This window comes from Rhinatrema bivittatum, chromosome 10 (genome assembly GCF_901001135.1).
Source record: "Rhinatrema bivittatum chromosome 10, aRhiBiv1.1, whole genome shotgun sequence".
Classification (NCBI taxonomy): domain Eukaryota; kingdom Metazoa; phylum Chordata; class Amphibia; order Gymnophiona; family Rhinatrematidae; genus Rhinatrema; species Rhinatrema bivittatum.
In genome coordinates, this window is record NC_042624.1 from 121,725,023 (window position 1) to 121,749,309 (window position 24,287).

At 44.2% G+C, this 24,287-nt stretch overlaps 1 protein-coding gene across 2 annotated transcripts in view; it reads left to right on the forward strand.

The window, feature by feature from the left end:
* Positions 1–24,287, forward strand: part of LOC115099775 (E3 ubiquitin-protein ligase RNF220-like) — a 207,260-nt gene that overhangs the window by 70,446 nt on the left and 112,527 nt on the right. For both annotated transcript variants that reach the window (XM_029617612.1, XM_029617613.1), the window contains exons 3-4: positions 9,468–9,581; positions 11,993–12,088. In XM_029617612.1, the coding sequence (XP_029473472.1) occupies positions 9,468–9,581; positions 11,993–12,088 (210 nt within the window). The remainder of the gene's footprint in view (positions 1–9,467; positions 9,582–11,992; positions 12,089–24,287) is intronic.

Below are 24,287 nucleotides of genomic sequence, written 5' to 3' on the forward strand. Positions count from 1 at the left end.
GTTGATTGCGATGATTGGGGGGTGAGGTTGATTACATGTTTTGGATGTGTAGATGGTCGCTTGAGTGGGGCTAGGAGTGAGGTGATTTTGTTGTCGAAGAAGTCTGCCAGTTCGTTCGCTTTATTGAGTGCTTGATCGTCTGGAATGGTAGGTGCTGGGGGTTTTGTGAGGGTTGATACAAAGGAGAAAAGAGCTCTTGAATCAAAAATGAGGTGGTGGATTTTTTTGGAAAAAAATATTTTCTTTGTTTTGTTGATGTTGTTTCTGTATGAGTTAAGGCATGATTTGTAGATGAGGAGGGTGGTTGAAGATGGGTTTTTTCGCCAATTTTGTTCCTTGCATCTTAACTCGTGTTTATGATTTTTTAGCTCCGGTGTGAACCAGGGTCTCCTGTTGTCTTTGTTTGGATTGATGGATTTAGTTGTCATGGGGCAAATTTGATCTGCTTTGAAAGTCCTTGACATCAGTAGAGACCTGAGTTGATCAGGAGGAGAATTCCACATAACCCTGGTTACATACGAAAAGGCTCTTGCCCACATTCTTTGCAAACAGACCGCAGGGGTAACTAGTACTTTTAACAATGCTTTATTTGCTGACTGCAAAGTGCAATTAGGTTTATACCATTCCAACTTTTTCTGTAAAATACATTTACCATCTGATATCATGAGCTTATGTACCAAAGTGATCAACTTAAATTTAGATCTCTGCTTCACTGGTAACCAGTGCAGTTCTATTAATATGGGCTTAATGTGATCATAAATAAATAAGTTGACATGATCAATAGCAGTTTATGGACTTCTCCTCCAGGAACTTATCCAAACCTTTTTTAAACCCAGCTAAACTAATTGACCTAACCACATCCAGGGCTTAATAATACATTGAGTGAAAAAGAATTTTCTCGGATTTGTTTTAAATGTGCTACTTGCTAACTTCAGGAAGTGCCCCCTAGTCCTTATATTATCTGAAAGAGTAAATAACTGTTTCACATTTACCCATTCAAGTCCTCTCATTATTTCATAGACCTCTATCATATTCACCCTCAGCCTTCTCTTCTCTAAGCTGAACAGCTCTAGCCTCTTTAGCCTTTCCTCATAGGAGAGCTGTTCCATCCCCTTTATCATTTTGGTCACTCTTTTTGTACCTTCTCCAGTGCAACTATATCTTTTTTGAGATGCAGCTACAGAATTGCATACAGTATTTAAGGTGCAGTCTCAGCATGGAGCAGTACAGAGACATTATGATATTATCTGTTTTATTCATCATTCCCTTCCTAATAATTTTTAAAATTCTGCTTGCTTTTTTGACCACTGCCACTCTAAGCCAACAATTTCAATGTATTATCCACTATGACACCCAGATCTTTTTATATTTTGAGGTTACATTAGCCACCTTCCAATCTTCAGGTACAATGGCCAATTTTAATGATAGATTACAAATTACTTGTAATAGGTCTGCAATTTCATGTTTTAGTTCTTTCAGAACCCTGGGGTGCATACCATCCGGTCCAGGTGATTTGCCAGTCTTCAGTTTGTCAACCAGACCTTCTACATCTTCCAAGTTCACAGTGATTTGGTTCAGTTCATCCAAATCATCACCCTTGAAAACCTTCTCTGGAACAGGTATCTCCCAAATATCCTTATTAGTAAACACTGAAGCAAAAAATTAATTTAGTCTTTCCATGATGGCCTTACCTTCCCTAACTATCCCTTTAACCCCCTCGATCATCTAAGTGTCCCACTGATTCCCTCTCAGGCTTCCTGCTTCGGATATATTTCTTAAGGTTTTTATTATGAGTTTTTGCTTCTTTTCAAAGTCTCTCTTTGCCGTCCTTATCAGTGCTTTGCATCTGACTCGCCAGTGCTTATGCTGCTTCCTGTTTTCTTCATTTGGATCCCTTTTCCATTTCTTGAAAGATGTTCTTTTAGATATTAAAACCTCTCTCACCTCATCTTTCAACCGTGCCACCCCTCCCCCAATTTGATCCATCCTATCATTGCAATATAATTTGTAGCCTGATATCACAGTGTCCCAGTGGTTATCCTCCTTCCACCTGTAATGCCAATTATATCTACCTCTCCATCCAGTGCCGTACACTCTGACTCTCCCATCTAGCATTTGTATTCAGACATTTCAAAGTACGTTTCCTGTGTGAGTTAACAACCTGCGCATCCGCTGACAGGGCTAATCTGGAATCTTTCTGCACTTTACTTAAAGGCATCTGATCCCCTTTAGCATTTATTGCAGCCTCTATACTAAGGAGCACTATTTTCTCAGTTCTCGTAGTGTCCTTCACAGATACATCCTTCCCATCCATGCGCTTCTGAGCGACTGGCGGCTTTCCCCCATCATCTGGTTTCAATGCTGCGCTTCCTCCCTTGTGAAGGTGGGCACCAGTAGCCTGCTTCCACGCTGGTTAAGGTGCAGCCCCCTTCCCCAGAAGGATGCCCAGACCCTAAACAATAGAGAATCAACTCACTGTGAGAAAAGAGACATTTAAGATTTGTCAGGACCCCCACCCAGATTGTTCATCCCTGGAGAGAGAAAGGTGAAGTTGAACTCTCTGTGCCAGGACTGGTTTTGCCCATTTTTATTCGGGGTTGAAGGGGGATCCCTGCCAAAATAAAAGGGTACCCTGTCCACCCAAGGTCTTCACTTTTCCACATCCTGGAGGGTGGAGAAACCCCGAGTCCCTGTAAGGAAGACTCGTGCGCAGATTGAGAGAAGGAGCTGTCAGCAAGTCACAAGTTGTTTGTGCATTTCAGACCTAATTATCTATCAGTAAAAGCCTGAGGTCTGGACACTGCTTTGAGCCTGAAGTGATTTCTGGCATTTGTAGCCCATAGTGGCTATAAATGAACACGGCACCAGCTAGCTTTAGCTCGCCGGCCAAGTCTCCTTTTCTTATACACTATGTTAAACCCAGTTCTTTGTATCCGAGTTTGATCACCCTTGTTTAATGTAAGACATTTTCATGTCATGGTTTTTGCTTGAAATGTAAACCGAAGTGATTGGTAACCGTGTTACTTGAATATCGGTATATAAAAGTGCTAAATAAATAGTGGGATCTAGAGCAACGTGAGCCCCTCTGCCAGAGATGTAAAGAGCCACCCTTAGCATGCGGGGGCCTGACAGAAAGCTATAAAGAGCTCGCACCTTGGGGAAGAAAAGCGACGGGGGGACCGGCCAGCCAGGGTTCCAGCCCCGAAGAGATGACTACTTTATGGCCCCACTGGCCAGCAGCCTGGCTCCCGGGCTAGGGTTGCATACAGATGAGTCCTCTGCTTTTCTGCGGGGTCCTCCATGTCTCCCTAGAAACCTTTTGTACGTTCATTATTTGTGTTACAGGTTTTAATAGCGCAGGGGGGGGATTGATCTGCACGAGTCCTGTTTTGGGTTTTTCATTGTTTGTGCTTTGCCTCGCTTTCTATACTTGCGATCCATTTTACACTGTGGATTGGCTGGGTGGGGGTACAGGGCAGGAGGGCTGTGCCCCTGGTAGCTCTCTCCTAGCTGGCATGCGCTCTCTGTGTCTTTACTTCTTACTTGGGGTGTTGAAAGGCTGGCATGCATGCTAGTGGGTTGGGTGGGGTACAGGGCAGGAGGGCTGTGCCCCTGGTAGCTCTCTCCTAGCTGGCAGGCGCTCTCTGTGTCTTTACTTCTTACTTGGGGTGTTGAAAGGCTGGCATGCATGCTAGTGGGTTGGGTGGGGTACAGGGCAGGAGGGCTGTGCCCCTGGTAGCTCTCTCCTAGCTGGCAGGCGCTCTCTGTGTCTTTACTTCTTACTTGGGGTGTTGAAAGGCTGGCATGCATGCTAGTGGGTTGGGTGGGGTACAGGGCAGGAGGGCTGTGCCCCTGGTAGCTCTCTCCTAGCTGGCAGGCGCTCTCTGTGTCTTTACTTCTTACTTATTTATTTATTTATTTATTTATTGTTTTTGTTATACCGAGTTTCATGACAGGCATCACATCAACCCGGTTTACAATTAACAAAGTGTGAAAGGCATAACGTAGCGTAATAAACAATATTCTCAATAAAAACCTTGAACTTTAAATACAGGGAATCAGAAAAGGATGTGAGAAAGTTACAAAAAACAGGGAAAATTAACTTGGAACTTGGGGTGTTGAAAGGCTGGCATGCATGCTAGTGGGTTGGGTGGGGTACAGGGCAGGAGGGCTGTGCCCCTGGTAGCTCTCTCCTAGCTGGCATGCGCTCTCTGTGTCTTTACTCCTTACTTGGGGTGTTGAAAGGCTGGCATGCATGCTAGTGGGTTGTTGGGTGCTAGCAGTTGCCCTTTCTGAACGGGCTCATGGGAGTTTTAGGGTGGTTGAGAGGGGGGTGGGGGGTTTAAGGGAGTTAATTCCTAGACAAGCAGAATGGTGGTTTGCTGGGCAGGAATTTTATTATTATTGTTTTATTATTCTTTCCTGCTGGTGATGGTTAGCACGCAGGTCTGTTTTATTTCATTCAGTGTGAGAGGCGTTTCCTCACCTGTTGAAAGGAAGAAAATGTTTCAGTTTCTTAAAAATCCTAAAGCCCACCTGGCTGGCTCTTCTGTAAGAGACTCACCTGTCCGAAGCTGAACTTGAGATTCGGTAAGGCAGGTATTTTTTATTCATACAATAAGCACAGGACAGTGCTCTTCCTTTGCTTGCTACTAAATCTTACCTTCACCCTGAGCTATCTCTGTATGACCAGGAGGTGAACCTGATAAGACCAGAATCTCTTGTATAAGAATTGGCTTTGGAGGTGGCTAAGTTTACTTCTTCTCCCATAGTGGCTGATGGGATTGGGGTGCGTGTCCTAACCCTCTCCTTCATAGAAAGCAATAAAGGTCTTATCTTGTGGATGTTTGGAGAGCCCGCTACGCTCATGGTAGAAGTTATACTTCCTTTTCTCAAGTTCACAACTCATATACTGCAGCAGATTGGATTACCTTTTGTGCTCTGAAAATGTGCATGGTAAATTGGGAATGACAGACGTATTTCAGACCACCACCTGGCTTTCTATCTTTCTCTCAGGCCCTGAGTTCAGAAGGGACTTGGAGTTTGAATTTGTCTGTTCTGGGAAAGGAGGATTCCCTGGACCTTTGTGGCTCGCAGTATTGAAGAATTCTTTGACGCTCATCAATTGGCAGATTATAATCCATTGTTGTTATGGGAAATTTCTAAATCTGTGTGAGATAGTAGAATAGATAGGTAGTCATCTCAAGAAGATTGCAACTTTAGACAGAAATCCTGATCCTAGAGAGGTGCTCTAGTAGGGTGTGAAGACAGGAACTTAAGTACCTTAAAACTAATCAAACTGAGCATTCAATGCGCTTCTCACATCAACAGTTTTATGAACATTGTAATAAAATGGGAACTTTGTTGGCCAAATTGATCAGGAAAAAGAGACAGAGCAATATTATTACTGGAATTTTCTCTGAAGAAGGGAACATCTCTCATAATCTTAAAGATATCAGTGATGCCCTTGTTTTCTTTTATTCGGTCTTTATTCAGAGGAGGTTTAGGAAGTTCAGAAACTATTACAGTTTTTTTTTGGAAACAGTTTGGCTGCCTCATTTAACTGAGCAGCAAAGACTCAGATTAGCTGCACCCATTGCTCCTCAGGAGATGCAAAAAGCTGTCTGTGCGCTCCCTAAAGGGAAGTTCCCTGGCCCTGTTGGATTTTTTATTGATTTTTATAAAAAGGTTTTTTCTCTGTTCTTGCGTTGCCTTTGGCCAGCTCTTTGGACAACCTCATAGAGCATCCTTCTTGCTCCCATAAGTTTTGATTCACTAGAAGGGTAGGGATCCTCTTGACCCTGGTTCATATCGCCCCCATCTCTTTGCTGAATGCAGATGTTAAGATCCTAGTAAAGATGTTACAGCTGTGTTTAGAGGGGTTGATGAAGATCAAAGTGGTTTCATTAAAGGTAGACTGTCTGTGACTAATACTCACTCATAAGATCTTCAGTCTCATCTCTGGCCAACAAACGTAAGATGCCTGGGATACTTGTTTTCCTGCATGCTCAGAAAGTCTTTGACATGGTATACTGGGATTATAGGTTTGCTATTTTGAAGGTTTACAGTTTTGAGGCTGAGTTTTTCCACTGGATTCGTGCGTTGTTCGATCACCTGGGTGGCTTCTTTTCCTATCCATAGGAGCACACGGCGGGGCTGCCCCGGTCTCCTTTATTCTTTCATCTACTTATTGAATCTCTTGCTCAAGTGATAAGATGAAGATATGATAAACAGATGGAGGGGTTTGTGTTTAATGGCAAATCACATAAGATCTCTTTTTATGTAGTTGACATCTTGCTATTTTTCACCGGATTACAGGATTAATTATCAAAATTCTGAGTTGTTTCTTGTGGGGGTGGAGGAACAGGGTTAGATGTTTTCAGCAGTTTAAGTTGGCGAGAGATTGATTTAAGTACCTGGGTATTTTTATTCCAAGAAAATTTGCCCCGGTGGTTCAGATTTGTGGGACTGGAGAGATGTGTTTCTGTCCTGGGCGAGAAGAATTTCAGTTTTAAAAATGAATATATTACCCAGTCTGAAGTATATTTTTCAGTACATCCCTTTCTCAAGCTCTTTGTCTAAATGGTGGGCACGCTTTGATGTACAAAACTGAATGGATTAGCTTATTTTGGGGCCTCATGGTTAGCTCGTTGGAAGGACTGGCTGGGTAGAAATTATAATTTATCCTGGTTGTCCCTGGAAGCGGGAATAGCTGAGGCGGTTGATTTACCTTTGTTATTATTTTTGCCGTCCACCTCACCCCATGTTCACCGGCTACTTAGAGCTAATCCTCTAGTTGCTCATAACGTTCCAATGTAGATGGCTTTTTGTAAAGGAATTGGGAATCCTGGGGTTTATCTCCCTCATCTTTGTTGAAAGATAACCCTAGTGTTTCAGTTTTCACATCTAGGACTGATTTTGAGGATTAGTGGACTGTTGGTTTAAGATATTTAGATCAACATTGGGATGAGAGGGATTGGATTTTGGTTAATGTTTTGAAGTCTGAATTTGATTCCTTGGATACCCATAATCATTTTGAGAATGCACTGCCCAGCTTGGAAGGGGTAGGTTAGAGTTATAGGGGTTCCCTCAGGCTGGAGGAGGTGGTCCTGATGCTTGCGGAGGAGGGAGGGAGGTTAATTTCTTTGTTGGGCAAGGCTGTTATTCAGACCCTGAGCACAAGACATTTCTCACATCCTTAACTGATCAGTGGAATGAGGATCTTGGTTTGACCTGCAGTTGTTGACTTTCAGTCGGAGGACAGAGTTAATGAATAAGTTACTTTCTAGGACTTATCTTAGGCTCTACACACCTTTGTTGGCATGGGTGCGAAGGCGAAGACTCATATATGCATATGTGGTGGTCGATCAGATCTTTTTGGGCACAAGTTGGGACTGGTATTAATGCTTTTCTTGGTAATGAGTTTGAGGCCTGCCTTGTGCCTTTTGGGATAGTGGGAAGATGTACATTTGGATATGAACTCAGGTAAAATGTGCAATCAAGTATTATTGGCAGCTAGAAGTACCAGTGCCATTTTCTAGAAAACGGTTCTTTCACTCTCGCATTGGAAAAAAACAGGTGCATGAGGTGGAGCTGATTGGCAAGGTGACTTCTGACTTAAAGAATAATGGGGCAATGGGGAAAATATTGGAAATTTGTTAATAATTTGCTTTTACTGGTTTGACTAATATGCTGGTGGTTGCCTCTTTGTTGTTTCAATGTTTAGGGAAGATTGTCCTTCGTGTGCTTTTTTCTATTGTAGATTGAGGCTGTATCTATATTCTGTTCTTTAAATAAAGAGTTTAAAAACAAAGCCACACATACAAAAAAAAAATCCAAAGAATGCTAATACAAACCATGAAAAACCTCAGATATCCAGTAAATGAAGTTATACTAAATGTTCATACAGTAACACACTCACAAAAATGCACGTAACATGATATCCTGGGGGTTTATTTATTTATTTAGAGCTTTTCTATACCGGCATTCATGATGCAATCACATCATGCTGGTTTACAGGTAACAGGGAGTGTGATAACCTTGAACATTTAACAAGTGGAGAGAAGCAAAAAGTTACAATAAAACAGGGGAAGCTGGAACTGGGAGAAGAAGAAGAGAAGCAGGAGTAATTTAACAATAAGAAGAGGAATAATTATTTACATAGTGCTGAAAGGTATCTTAAAGGTTGTTGCGGTCAGTCTGTTAGGACAGTTAGGTGAGTCAGTTAGGTTCGGAAAGGCTTGTCTAAACAACCATGTGGTAAAGGAGTCCTTGTGTGTGAAAGATGAGGCTGTAATGGCCGGTGCTGCCTCTATGGAAGGGGACTGGGAGATTGTGAAGCCTCGACAGTAGCGCTGGGGTAGAGGATTGCCGTGTGTGTGTAAGGAACAGGTGTGGGACTAGTGTCCATTCATTATTGCCCTTTCATGGTTAGGAGATCTGTGAACAAAGGATGCAGAATAAATCTTGTGTAGATTGGAAAACCTGTGTGTGTGTGTAGGTGGTGCTTAACATTTGGACCCAGGCTGGCCTTGCATGGTAAAGCATTCGTGATTAGTTTTATGACTGTAATAAGCAGGTTTTTTTCCTATGTGTCTGAGCACTGAGGTTTTCCCCATTGATTCCTATGGAGGTGGGCTAAGTAACTGTTTCACAAAATATGTAAATTAAACCTTATGGAGATAGAAGTGTGTGCAGACGTTCTCGCATGCTCACATCACAGCCTGAGTATGTCAGTGTGGTTTGCCTGCCTTTTCTAAAAGAGAGCAATGTCTGAAAAGAGATAAGAAGTCACCTGTATAGGACAATTAGGCCGCTAATGTATGCCGCAGCTCGGAGCAGGGCTGGCACACAGTTTCTCACTAAATGCCCAGTTTTCCCTATTCAGCCATCCACGCAGCCTCTGTTCCAGCTTTGGATATCAAATCGGCCTCCTTTCCAGCCGCAGAATGGATGAATCAGCCTCAAAGCCATTACTGTTACTTTACTGCACTAAAAATTGTCTCCATGTTCACAAATGCATGCGGACTCTAGATAAGATATCCAAAGGCTCACCTAGAGGGTCATTTTCAAAGAGATTTCTGCTTTACCTGCAGACGTGGCCAATATGCATGCAGAATTGCGCCCATACACACTGCTTATGGGGGCGGGGCCTTCTAGGGGTGGAGTCTGGGCGGGTTGGACTTACGCACACACCTTTTCAGTTTAGAAAATATGCATGTGAATTCTCTCGGCAACATTAAGCGCACCAGTTAGCCGGTGTAATTGTGCAGATGTAGTTTTGCTGGGATAATTTTCAAAGCAGGCTTTGTGCATGCAAATCTGCTTTGAAAATTGCTGTAACTTATATGCAAATTTTCCAACTAATTTATGCACAATATTACAAAATTATCCCCAGAGTGTCCATCTCTGTTTGTGGTTTTGACTTTTGCTGCAGCATCATTTAAACAACATTTTTCCTACCATAGATCTCATCCCAGAAAGTAGGAGAGCGGTTTACTTCTTGTGGACGCAAAGACCTCGTTCTGTTCTCCCAGCCCCTCACAATATGCAGTTGTTTTTTTCACTTTACAGCTAAAAATGTAAGATTTCACACTGCTATAACTTTTCTACTTTGGTTTTTATGACTTCATTTTGTGTTGTGTGTAGTGCAGATGTTATGACAAGGTACAGTACTTCACCTGAGAGCTCACAGCTGACCACGTTTGTGGCCATGCAAGGCTGCCTGGCACTGGAGAAGCTTCAGTCACAGCTCTAAACCGCTCCTTCAGTGAAACCCGAGCCTGCTCGTGCCACATGCACATGTCAGAGCTAGAAACCTCCAGAGACCTTCCTCCCAGCGGCCTGATAGAAACCAAAAATAAAAAAAAGGAAAGCCTGTGGCTTAAACTGTGGCAGGCGGTGTCTGTGAGGAGGTTCGGGTGGCCGTCTCTGGTGGGTGAAATGCATGGTTAATGGGGTGGCATGGCAGGGCTCCAGTATTCCCACGTCTGCCAGTGACCATCTTCAGAACAAAGCACTGCCAGAGAGTGTCTTCATGCTTTTAACTTAGGGAATCTTCGGGGTTATTCATTGTACTTTACCGTGGTTACGTTGCATTGATAGAAGTTGGAATGTTTTCTCCTTACTGCTTGCAGAATAGTACGATCCATCTCTTAAACCGGAGAGCACTGAGGTGAAACACTTTTAACTTTTCCCGTCAGATTTACTTCTGCTTACTCCATGCATTGTCAGGGAAGGTGGGGTAAATGCTGACGCACACTTGCCATGCTGATGTGCCTCAGTTTATCAGGATTGTGACTATGAGGACTAAATGCATGGCCTAGATACCAAAAGGCAAAGCAGAGGTGCTGAGAAGTCTTCTATAACAATAACTCCGCCACGCGGGGACAGAAGGTGGCACTGCCCGTTGTAACAGGGGGCACGCAGTCCATGTTTGCGTGAATTTGACAGGTAAATGGGAGCAGGGGTGAGCAAACTGCTGGGCATGAACGATCCTAAGAGGGGGGGCCCAATGAGGGAGGAAAAAATGGCCACGTGGTTGAGTCTCGGTGCCACAGAGGCGCTGCAAGCCAGGGACCACGTTGTAAGCCTGGCATGGGGAGAGCAGCTGCTTCTGCTCTGATGGGCCGGGTGCAGACAACTGTGGCAGAACCGGACATGGGAGGGGCCACTGCGGTGTTCCACAACCCAGGAAGAGCCGCCACCCCCAGCCCAGGAGGGGGTTCCTGCTGCCACAGGGTCCCTACGCAGCGAGAGAGATCACAGGGAAATGAAGTGGTGAGGTAGGGGGCGTAGAATGAGGAAAAAGAAGACAGAAAGAATGAGGAGATGGGGAAGGGGGGGAAGTTAAATAAGCAAACCAAACATGAGAAAATAAAAAAGACAAATAAACTAAGAAAAATGCAAAAATAGAACATATAAAAAATGAATGAAAACAGTAAAAAGGCAAAAAAAAAATGTGCAGGGTGGGATGGAGTTTTCCTCAGCTCCTAAAAATGTTGGCTGGCATCTCAGTTTTTAAAAATGATTTCCAGCCCTTCTCATTGTGGTGTGTGTCTGCAGTGCGTGGTCTATGCCTGCTTCTGATTTTCTGTCTGGGTCTCTGGATGTCTGTTTGGCTGTCTTTTTCTCTCTGTTGGGATGGCTGTGCAGTGTCCGGGCATGAGATCTCTCTCTCTCTCTCTCTTTCTGTGTGTGTGTGAGAGTGTGTGTGTGTATATGTGTGAGAGTGTGTGTGTATGTGTGAGAGGGAGTGTGAGTGTGTGTGTGTATGTGTGTGAGAGAGTCTGTGTGAGTGTGTGTGTATGTGTGAGAGTGTGTGTGTGAGAGGGTGTGAGTGTGTGTGTGTATGAGTGTGTGAGGGTGTGAGTGTGTGTGTGTAAGAGTGAGTGTGTGTGTATGTGTGAGAGTGTGTGTGTCTGAGTGAGTATGAGTGTGTGTATGTGTGAGAGTGTGTGTGTGTGAGAGGGTGTGAGTGTGTGTGTATGAGAGAGTGTGTGTGTATGAGTGAGTGTGTGTGTATGTGAGAGTATGTGTGAGAGGGTGTGAATATGTGTGTATGAGTGAGTGTGTGTATGTGTGAGAGTGTGTGTGTGAGAGAGTACGTGTGTGAGAGAGTGTGTTTGTGTGTGTGTGTGAGATTGTGTGTCTGTGTGTGTGAGTCACTGGCTGCCTGCTGAATGCCATTCTTATATTTATATATTAAAGTTATCTATCTTGGGCAGGGACCCCAACTTATTGCATGAATGAAAGGGGGGCTGAGGCTCAAAATGTTTGCTCACCCCTGATATAAGGTCAAACACCACTCGCTGTATAATTGGTGAGAAATATTTAGCGTGCAAAGCCCTGCAGGTGCCAAGCGTTGTAATTGCTGAGCAGAAGCGTTCCTGGTGCCAGTCAGGGGCGCTGCTGTAAAGAGGGAGCGGTACATTTCCATGACTGATATTTTGGTTTCCCTCCCCCCCCCCCTTTTCCCCTTCTTTTCTTGCAGTCGGTTTTGTTGTCAGCGTCAATCAAGCGGGAAGGAGACTCCCCCACGGCTTCTCCGCACTGCACGGAGGATATCCACCACTCGGACAGATACCAGGTGTGAGGGCGGGGAGCTACTGTGCCATCCCCTGCAGGGCAAAAGTGTGCAGGGTATATCCAGCAAAGCCTGCAGATCTCGGGGCAGAATAATCCTGTCAGCCGACACACGTCAAGTAACTCTGAACCAAAAATAAAGCCAGAACCCAATCCTAGAAAGTTAGAGAACTGCCACGTATTATGAGAGAGTTGTTATGTGCTACATCTAGGAGCAGCGCTGATATGTAACTCTGAACCAAAAATAAAGCCAGAACCCAATCCTAGAAAGTTAGAGAACTGCCACGTATTATGAGAGAGTTGTTATGTGCTACATCTAGGAGCAGCGCCGATATGTAACTCTGAACCAAAAATAAAGCCAGAACCCAATCCTAGAAAGTTAGAGAACTGCCACGTATTATGAGAGAGTTGTTATGTGCTACATCTAGGAGCAGCGCCGATATGTAACTCTGAACCAAAAATAAAGCCAGAACCCAATCCTAGAAAGTTAGAGAACTGCCACGTATTATGAGAGAGTTGTTATGTGCTACATCTAGGAGCAGCGCCGATATGTAACTCTGAACCAAAAATAAAGCCAGAACCCAATCCTAGAAAGTTAGAGAACTGCCACGTATTATGAGAGAGTTGTTATGTGCTACATCTAGGAGCAGCGCCGATATGTAACTCTGAACCAAAAATAAAGCCAGAACCCAATCCTAGAAAGTTAGAGAACTGCCACGTATTATGAGAGAGTTGTTATGTGCTACATCTAGGAGCAGCGCCGATATGTAACTCTGAACCAAAAATAAAGCCAGAACCCAATCCTAGAAAGTTAGAGAACTGCCACGTATTATGAGAGAGTTGTTATGTGCTACATCTAGGAGCAGCGCCGATATGTAACTCTGAACCAAAAATAAAGCCAGAACCCAATCCTAGAAAGTTAGAGAACTGCCACGTATTATGAGAGAGTTGTTATGTGCTACATCTAGGAGCAGCGCATTATAGGAGCCGATATGCCATAGTCTAACAAAATGCAATGCAGGTATACTTTAGTGCGCTGCTCAGCCTCTTCTGTGCTCCTTATTGTCTGCACTGTGGAGGATTTTGCTAAGCCACTTACTGCATTTGTGAAACACTTTTATTTTTATTTTCTGTTTGATATGCTTTTAAACAGCTCCTCCTCCATTGCTTTGGCACAGCCGTCTTGGGCAAGAATTTTAAAAAATAATGATTTTTTTGGTGGTGGTGGTCTAGGGTTTTGGGGCCAGTTTTGCATGCAGAGTGAGACGTTACGAACAGCACAGTAGACCTGGGTGAAGATTTGACGTCATTTTGAGTGAGGAAAGTCTCACAAAGATGAGATATCTACAATATTCTCTCGCCCTAGCTTGATCAAGCGTTAGGGCGGTAACAGCCTAATGCACTTTGATGAATGACCCTGACAGAGTGCTACAGCACATGCAATCCTTCCTACCCAACCCATTCCTAGCTGTGTGATCACACGCACCCTGTTTTCTTCAGATAATTGTACAGTCAGCTTCCCGATGCTTTGGCAAACAATATCACTTTTACCCTCTTCTTAAATATACAACTGCACATCTCCATCTTTACACTCTGTGGCCCGTATCTCAGATAGCTTTCAGTATCTGCAAATTACTTCCCATGGATTGTAACAGGCGGGATGGTGTGTAAATCCTGAAAACCGAGCCAACACAGAGCAGCATTTTGTATTTCAGAGCTTGGTGGATGAACGTCAGAATTTCACATTTTATACACCACTGCGCTGGAAGCACAAAACTGGGGATATGTGGTCGTATTGTCAGGCTCCTGATAAGACCCCATGCTAAGGCATTCTGTTCTGCTTGTAATGCTTTTAAAGGTGAACTTTAAAAGCCCAATGCATGCGTTAATTAGGGGACGCGCGAATACGTCGGGCTTGCACACACACCGCGTGGATTTTAAAAGCTGCCGAGATAAGCGTATATCTCCCGGAGCGCGCACATCTCGGAGGTTTGCAATAAGCGACAGGGCCTGGGCGTGGTCTGGGGGGCCGTGGGCGGGGCACGGTAATTTCGGGGCGTGAGCCTGAGACGTGCGCGTAAATACTTACGCGATCCGATGCACACCGAGGCCCCCCTGCCGCGTAACTTACTTCTGCTATAGATGGCGTGTAAGTATAAAAATAAAAATAGGCAGATCTGCGAGGATTTAAGGGTGAGGGCTAACTGGGGGAGTAAAGGCATTTAAACTAGGGGGTTTCTCGAAGCTAACTGGGTGAACTGAGGGCTGAATTGGTTTTACTGGCAATAGGGAATAGTGAATATCCGTGTACAAATCGTTACTTATCCAACTAAGTTATACCTGCTGTATGGCAGGTCTGACTTATGCTGTTAACTTAATCAAATAAGTCCGAATATCAGCAGTTATTCAGCTAAATTAACCAGATAAGTAGCACCACCCTGTTAGGTCCATTCCTCTCCCTGAATTATCCGGCTATGTGACTTATCCAGCTAAGTGGTGACCACTGAACATAGCTAGATATTTAGAGGCTGCCGCTTAACTGGATAAATCCTACTTAGCCAGCTAAGTTGTTTTTGAATATCGGGCTGAATAAAATCAAAACCACACATTTTCATTTCAGAACAAACAACATTCAGCCAAATTCCATGTAACAAAAAATAAACAGGTAGAAGTAATCAATCCCATCAAGATAGCACTCTTTCAACATATCTAAATACTTCATAGGTCCCTCTAACACAAATAAAATTACTAAACATCAATCAAAAGCCTGTTTAAAAATCCAAGACTTCAAATGCTTACACAATTATTGATCTGGTTCTCAAAGGAGTTGGCTAATAAAATAAAGGCAAAAAGAATGTCATTCAAGAAACATAGAAATAACGGCAGAAAAAGAGCAACGGGCCATCCAGTCTGCCCAGCAAGCTCATGGAAGTTTCTGCGGTGCCATGCAAGTCACCCCCATACTCATCAGTTTCCCAGACCCTGAAAGTCAGGGCCCTTGTTGCTTGCTGTTTGAGTCCAATTTCCCATTACCTTGTGCTGCAGATTTGGGAGCTGCAGTTCAGTGCCAAGAAGTGCAGAGTCATGCACCTGGGGTGCGGGAATCCAAAAAAGCTAAGCATGATAGGGGGTGAAAACCTATTGTGCATGAACCAGAAAGGGACCTTGAAGTGATTGTGTCTGGTGATCTGAAGGCAGCAAAGCAAGGTGACAAACGATAGCTCAAGCCAGAAAGATACTGGGCTGCATTTAGAGAGGAATAACCAGCAGGAAAAGGGAAGTCATAATGCTCTTGTACAGGTCCTTGGTGAGGCCTCACCTGTTCAGTTCTGGAGACCGTATCTTAAAAAGGATAGAGACAGGATGGAAACAGTCCAGAGAAGGGCGACCAAAATGGTGGGGGGTCTGTTTTAGAAGACCTACAAGGAGAGGCTGAAGGATCTGAGGAGGTGCAGGGGAGATAGGATACAGACCTTCAGATACCTGACAGGTATTAATGATGCACAAACGTTCGATCTTTTCCGTTGGAAAAGAAATGGTAGAACTAGGGGTCATGATATGAAACTCCAAGGGGGATAACTCGGAACTGGTAATCTGCAGAATGCGTAACAGAGGGCATGAGCATAACCTGCATGGAGCAGGAGTTACTGTCCAAAGAAAATATGAAACATTTTCAGAAAAACAAAATTGCTGGGTAGACTTGATGGACCACTTGGGTCTTTTTCTGCCGGTATTTACTATTGTTGCAAAGAGCAGTAAGGAGCGGTACAAACATGGCTGGCATTTATGTACAGACATAGTGCAGCAGCCCGCTAGGAAGTGTCCCAGCAGGATGGGCTAATCCTTCAGATGGGCGTCCATCCGTCTGTGACTCTGTCACTTGTCTCACTAACGAATAATACAATGGCAGATGAGGACCATCCAGTCTTCCCAGTAAGTGGGTTTTTTTATTCTGGGAGTAGCAGCTGCTGCTCCCTGCAGGCTACCCCCAAGCCTTCTGTTTACCTGGAAATATGACCAGTTTTAGAATTGTAATGTTTACAGTATTTCATAATTCTACGTTTCTATATAATTTCTAGAATCTCTGTAAGATAAAGTTTGGTTGCTGTGGACCGGTATCAATAATTACAGAACCACTACATTTCTGTGCAGTCAGTGCTAGCTGTGCATGAGCTTCCAGCTCTTTCTGTATTACAGATTGTGATTTGTTTAGTTTTGGGATTCGTTTGTTTCTGATTGTTTTAGTTTGAGCCTAATTTGGGGCATTGGAAGTTAAATACTAATATTTATTTGAATGTATGAGTTGTCCTTTGTGGATATTTGATGGTTTTGTATATTTAACTGTCTCTTTGACGGACATTTATTTATAGCCAGGGTGCAGTGGCAAAATTATGCTAATTATAGTAATAGAGACTCAACAGCAACTTATGAGGAGCAGGGCTCAGCAGGATGAACTTACTCCTGTTGATCTGTTTGCATGTCACTGCTGTGCCAAAGAAGAACATGAAAGTGAAATAGATTAGAGCATAGAATAGTAACTTCACGTTGTTAATTTAATTTGCATGGATATTTCATTTGTGCAACTTTTCATGAATTTTGCTTTCCCACTGTCTGCACTGGTGCAATCTGTGCTGCGCTTCTCCGGCTGAGTCTCAGTAACCAGAGGAGAGGGCAGAACCTAAGCTCATGGAGTGAGGATAGCTCAAAGTGAGGGAACTCAGAAAGAAATCCAGCTTTTAGAAAACAGACATCATCCTGGATGCTAGAAAAATCAACTGACCCTCCAACCTGCTGAGACACTAATGAGGCAGGAAGGCTTTTCTGTCACATGAAAAGATCAAATTGAGCAATTATTATTTAAACCATTTCATTATTTGACTACTGTGAATATGAACGAGAGAATCAGAGAGCTACTACTGTGGAGATGGGCTGCAGGGTGACGTACCTGCTTTAGGCAGGACAGAGTTATTAGGGAAACAGATGCAGTGAACATACAACAGACTTTTCATTTATTGCAGGTTATGTCATCTATGTAACTGGAACACATCTGATGGCTCCTTTTTCTGTTACACTCTGAAGTTTACATTTTTTAAAGTTTTAATAAAGAGGAGTTGGGAGTTTGCCCCAAGTGGCCTTCTGATCCTGGGCTGGGGGGAAGAGGGCTCCTGGAAAATGAAAGCCTCGTTTGGCCCTGTGGTTTCTTAGGTTAGCTGATGTGCTGGGCCTTCTCATGGCTGCAAGCACAGTTCTGGGTAAATGTTTTACTAAATCCTAGCTCCTGGAATATGCACAGCACAATACAGACCAGTGGGTAGAGCAGTGGCTTCACATCTTGCTGCCTGCCATTCCTTGTGACCTTGGGCAAGTCACATTATCTCCCATTGCTTCAGGTAGATTGTAAGCTTTTGGGGGTAGGAACTTATTGTACTGTGAAGGTCCAGCAGTGCTATAAAATGAAAAGCATTACAGAGATGGGCAACTCTGGGCCACAAGCCAAGTGGGTTTTCAAGATATCCAAATTGAATATGCATGAGATGTATTTGCACGCATCGGAGGCAGTGCATACAAGAAGAAATGACGTCTTACCTGATAATTTCCTTTCCTCGAGTTCAGTAAGATCGGTCCAGACCTTCAGAGACATAGTTGCCAAGTTCCAAATCCAGTCTGGCAGCTCCGGTGCTGCCTCGGATCAGAAAGGTCTCCCGGTTGGAGAACATCACCCTGCTGCAGCAGGAAGTGATCCTGCAGCAAGGACCTGCTCTCCAGGTGATGTGTTGTCCTCTCACACTGAGGCTTATTCTTACCAACCAGCAGATGGAGACAGAAACAAACAGGCATGCTGACGTCACCCCCTTATATGCATCCATGCTGAGCTCAGCCTGCCTGTAGTACCTGTAACAAGCTAACCGTGGACAATATAACATCTTTATTTATTTATGTATTTATTTATTTAACCACAGGGCTTCCAAGACCAAGAAAAACCCCAAAACAGAAATGGAAAGAAGAGATAGAACTATACGAGTATTCCCAAAATAAGCATACCTGAATGTACACCTTCGAGCAAAAATTTCTTCTTGCACTGCAATAATGTAGACAGGAGATTGACAGCAAAAGGAGGGTTGTGGACTGGTCTGACTGGACTCAAGAAAAGGAAATTTTCAGGTAAGACCTAAGTTCTCCTTCCTCTTCATCAAGTCACACCAGTCCAGACAAATGGGAGGTACCCAAGCCAAACCAGCTCTCAAAACCTCAGCGGCAACTCTATTTCCCCCCGGCTCCTACATCCAATCTATAATGTTTAGAAAAGAAATGTACAGAAAACCAAATCACCGCTCTGCAGATCTCCACTGGGGAAATCAAATGCAGGACGCTGCCTGAGCCCTAGCAGAAAGGGCATTAACCTGTTTAGGTTAGTCCCTACCACTATCCCCATAAGCCTCTGTCTTAATCCAACAAGCTATCAGAGACTTTGATGCAGCCTCCCCACATCGTGTTCCACCGAACAAATCAAAATGATGATCTGATTTTCTGAAATCATTCGTGACTTTGAGATACTGCAAAATCACTCTGCACACATCCAAGCGGTGCAATAGCCTGTAACTTGCCTTGTCAGAGAACTCCTCCTAAACAAAGGCAGTAGAAGAGGACCGGAAGGCTCATCTGCATACTGCTCCCAGCATCCCCTGGGAGAGGACTCCAGAGGCCACCGCGAGCGAACCAGGCTTTGAATTCCACAGCCCCAGCTTCCAGATACCCCACACCCTTTGCAGTAGAAGAGGACCGGAAGCACGCGCCGTTGAGTGAAGATCAACTTAATGGTGGTTGAAGAAGATTGGTAAGTATAGCTTTGGGAAAACTTAGGACTTAAAAATGTTTGGAGAAATAGTGGGATATATTCTTTAGAGTTTGTGTGTGTCTGAGATAATAAGCAAGCCAGAGGGAGTTCATTCTAGTGTCTGTCTTTCCCACCCATCCACCCCTAGCTCAACCCTTGATTTTTAGGCACGAGACACTGTCTCATTAAAAATCAATCAGGCTCTTATCTAAATCATACTATTGTACCAGGCCTTATGGAGAGTTTAATCTTCCCCTTGTAGGACACTAGCAGATTAAGTAGTGAATACACCTGTAAATTTAAAGTACTCTCATTCCAACTCCCTTTGTAACCTAAATTTAACTAGGAACTCTACAAAATTAAGATGAAGGCAGCAGTCCAGCAGCAAGAGGGGGGCTTTCCAGTCTTTTGCGTCGAGTGTCACATGTATGATTTTTTACCCGCCAGTGAGAGATTGTATGTGTGTACCCAGTGCAAAGAGCTCCTGGCTCTGAGAGAATGAGTCTGATCTCTGGGACTAGAGTGGCAGAATTGGAGGAGTTGAGGCAGACAGAGAGGTACACTGATGAGACCTTCAGAGACATAGTAGCCAAGTCCCAAATCCAGTCTGGCAGATCCGGTGCTGCCTTGGATCAGAAAGGTCTCCCGGTTGGAGAACATCACCCTGGTGTAGCAGGAAGTGATCCTGTAGCAAGGACCTGCTCTCCAGGTGATGTGTTGTCCTCTCGCATCGAGGACAAGTCTCCCAGGGCTACTGCCCAGGAGGGAAGGGTTAGGTCAGCCATCATAGTTGGTGATTCGATTATTAGAAATGTAGATAGCTGGGTGGCTGGTGGATGAGAGGACCCCCTTGCCTGCCTGGTGCGAAGGTGGCGGACCTCACACATCACCTAGATAGGATTTTAGACAGTGCTGGGGAGGAGCCAGCCTTCATGGTACATGCGGACACCAATGATGTAGCAAAATGTGGGAGAGAGGTTCTGGAAGCCAAATTTATGATTTTAGGTAGAAAGCTGAAATCCAGAACCTCCAATGTGGCATTCTCTGAAATGCTTCCTGTTCCACGCACAGGTCCCCAGAGGCAGGCAGAGCTCTGGAGTCTCAATGCATGGATGAGACGATGGTACAGGGAAGAGGGTTTTAGGTTTGTAAGGAACTAGACAACCTTTTGGGGAAGGGGGAGATTTTCTGAAAGGATGGGCTCCACCTTAACCAGAGTGGAACCAGGCTGCTGACGCTAACTTTTAAAAAGGAGATAGAACAGCTTTTAATCTAGAACAAGGGGGAAAGCCGACAGTCACTCAGCAGCGCATGGTTCGGAGGGATGTATCTTTGAAGGACACTAAGGAAACAGGAGAGTTAGAGCATCCCAACAGAGAGGTTCCAATAAAAGCAAACATGGTCCATGTGCCTATAAGTAAAGAATCACCAGAGCTAAAGAATTCCAAATTATCTCTATCAACTGTTAATCCAAACAAAAAACAGTCTTTGAAATATCTGTATGCCAATGCCAGAAGTCTAAGAAGTTAGATGGGAGAGTTAGAGTGTAGAGCAGTAAATGATGAGATAGATATAATTGCCATCTCAGAAACTTGGTGGAAGGAGGATAAGCAATGGGCAGTGCTATATCAAGGTACAAATTATATCGCGATGATAGGGAGGATCAACTTGGTGGGGGTGTGGCACTTTATGTCCGGGAGGGTATAGAGTCCAACAGGATAAAGATCATACAAGAGACTAAATGCTCAGTAGAATCTATATCGGTAGCAATCCCATGTGTGTTGGGTAAGAGTATAGTGATAGGAGTAAACTACCGTCCACCTGGCCAAAATGGTCAGATGATGAAATGACAAGAGAAATCAGGGAAACTAACCAATTTGGTAGTGCAATAATAATAGGAGAATTCAGTTACCCCAATATTAACTTGGTAAATGTAACATCAGAACATGCTAGAGACATAAAGTTCCTGGATGGAATAAACGACAGCTTCATGGAGCAATTGGTTCAGGAACCAACGAGAGAGGGAGCTATTTTAGATTTAATTCTCTGTGGAACACAGGATTTGGGTGAAAGAGGGTAACGGTGGTGGGGCCACTTGGCAATAGTGATCGTAACATGATCAAATTTGAACTAATGACTGGAAGAGGGATAATATGTGAATCTACAGCTCTAACACTAACTCTTCAAAAGGGAAACTTTGATAAAATGAGGAAAATAGAAAAAATCTGAAAGGTGCAGCTGCAAAGGTTAAAAGTGTTCAACAGGCATGGGCATTGTTTAAAAATACAATCTTAGAAGTGCAGTCCAGATGTATTCCACACATTAAGAAAGGTGGAAGGAAGGCAAAATGATTATCGGCATGGTTAAAAGGTGAGGTGGAAGAGGCTATTTTACCCAAAAAAACATCCTTCAAACATTTGAAGAAGGATCCATCTGAAGAAAATAGGAAAAAGCATAAGCTTTTTCAAATTAAGTGTAAAACATTGATAAGGCAGGCTAAGAGAGAATTTGAAATGAAGTTGGCTGTAGAGGCAAAAACTCATATTAAAAACTTTTTAAAATATATCCGAAGCAAGAAACCTGTGAGAGAGTCGGTTGGACCGTTAGATAACTGAGGGTTTAAAGGGGCTCTTAGGGAAGATAAGACCATTGCAGAAAGACTAAATAAATTCTTTGCTTCTGTGTTTACTAAAGAGGATATTGGGGAGATACCGGTTCCGGAGGTGGTTTTCAAGGGTGATGAGTCAGATGAACTGAACCAAATCACTGTGAACCTAGAAGATGTAGTAGGCCAGATTGACAAACTAAAGAGTAGCAAATCACCTGGACCGGATGGTATGCATCCCAGGGTTGTGAAGGAACTCAAAAATGAAATTTCAGATCCCTTTGTTAAAATTTGTAACCTATCATTAAAATCATCCATTGTACCTGAAGACTGGAGTGTGGCCAGTGCAACCCCAATATTTAAAAAGGGCACCAGGAAACTGATCTGGGAAACTATAGACCAGTAAGCCTGATCTCAGTGCTGGGAAAAATAGTGAAAGAGCAAAATCACAGAGCATATAGAAAGACATGGTTTAATGGCATACAGTCAGCATAGATTTACCCGAGGGAAGTCTTGCCTCACAAATTTGCTTCATTTTTTTGAAGGAGTTAATAAACATGTGGATAAAGGTGTACCGATAGCTTGGAGTTAGTGCAATTAGTGTAGCTGGGTTTAAAAAATGTTTGGATAAGTTCTTGGAGAAGTCCATTAACTGCTATTACTCAAGTTGACTTAGGGAATAGGCACTGCCCAAATGCCTCAAATTACTTCTTCTGAATTACTCTCCCTTTTAAAGGCCATGGAGGAAAAACATACAAAGGTGCTTCAGTTGGCCAACTTTGAACCAGAGCATCTAGATCAGAAGATCGCACCTCCTTCCCTCTGCTGTAAAATCTGCTGAGCTTTGCATTCCTGAATGTCACCATCAAATCCATCAGCGAAACATCCCATCTGGATACTATCTTGTGGAACGCTACTTGAGATGATGACCACTCCCCGGGGTCCACTGCATAGTGAATGAGAAAATCTGCTTGAACGATCTCCACTCCTTCTATATTAGAGGCCAATAGCATCTTTGGATGTTTTTCTACCCAGATGAGCAACATTGCTACCTGTTCCATTACCTGCCAACTAATTGTTCCACCCTGATGATTTACATATGCCTCCACCATAGCATTGTCGGACATTATTCTGATTGCTTGACCTCTCAGGTGAGACATAGTTTAGCAGAGCCAACCGAATAGCCTTGGTTTCCAGGTGACTGATGAATTATTACAATTCTTCCATTGACCACTGGCCCTGAGCAAAACATCCCAGACAACAAGCTCTCCATTCTGTTAGGCTGTCATCCTAGTCTAGGGACTGAAGACTAAATTCTTGGAATTCAGCCACCATTGTAAGCTTGTCTGGACCTTCTTCAGCACCATCAGCCATATGAAATAATCCTGAAACTGCAGATTCCATCTGGACAGCAAGGTCCTCTGCAGCAGCCTCATGTGAGCTCTTGCCAAGGGAACCAAATCCAAAGCCGCTGCCATGGAATCAAGGAGTCGAAGATAATGCCATACCCTCAGCCTCTGGGCAGCCAGCAACGAGAGAATCTGCTTCTGAATTCTTTGTTCCATTAGATGTTCTCAAACTGCCCTTATGTCAAACAGAGCTCCCAGATATTTCAGGTTTGGGAAGGTATCAAACTGCTTTTGGAAACGTTTACTTCCCAACCTAACTCCTGCAAAACCTGCACCACTTTCTGTGTGGCCACCACACTCTCCTGCTCTGCCCTTATCAGCCAATCGTCCACATAAAGTTGAAGCAAAATACCTTTCATCCGCAGCACCACTGTGTTGCGACCATCGCTGCCCGACGTCTCCACTCCGGCCACCTTACCTCTTTGGTGACTCCCTCTTTGGTTGATAGACGTTTGGCTGCCGCGGCGTCATTTTGCTGACCTCCTCCGGCGTCCCTGGACCGGCTAGACGCTGCCTTCCGCCATGTTCTCCTGAGGCCTAGGGGCGCACGCGCGGCGTGGCCCCGACTCAAGTACCAGCTGTGGCGCGAACCTCAGGGGCGTCCCCCTGAGATGATGTCATCATCGCCAGATATTTAAGGTCTCTTGTTTTGCTAGCTAATCAAGTTAGCAACCTAGCTGCCTCCAGGTATCGCTGCGGATGGGATTTGCTCTCCGCTTACCTTGCTACTCTGCCTCCTCGGACTTTACCAGGGGTACCCGCTGCTCAGGGGCCTCACTCTCTCTCTTGCTTTTCAGGTCGCAGTCTGGAACCGGTACTCACTCCTCGAGGGCCCACGTTCCCGGACCTGCTACTGAATATAACTTCTGCCAGGAAGTCACCGCTGCCTACAACACCAGTGAGTTACCATCTCTCTCTCAGAGCTTTCCCTGGAACCAGGTACTCGCTCCTCGAGGGCCTACTTCATTCCAGCCTCTGGGCTGCTTCAAGAGACTATTGTGTGAGTGTTACCATCAAGGTTCTGTTCCTGAACTCCGCATACTCTGCCTACTCACTATATTCAGTTTCTCTACAGCTCAGTTATCCAGGATCGCTGATCCAGTATCTGAGGGACTACAGCCCTGCCGGGCTCTTCCAGCTCACTACTGCCACATCTGGTGGTTCACTATACAGTTTAATAAAAGATCTAGTGTGTGTCTGTCTCCTAACTCTGAGCCTGACCGGTGGTCCCTCTCGGGATCTTCCCCCATGGGCGTGGTCATCTGCCACTGGCCCAAGGATCCACCCACAATTATCACAAATAATAACACACTGCCATCACTACCATCACCATCAAAAATATTCTTGGAGCAGT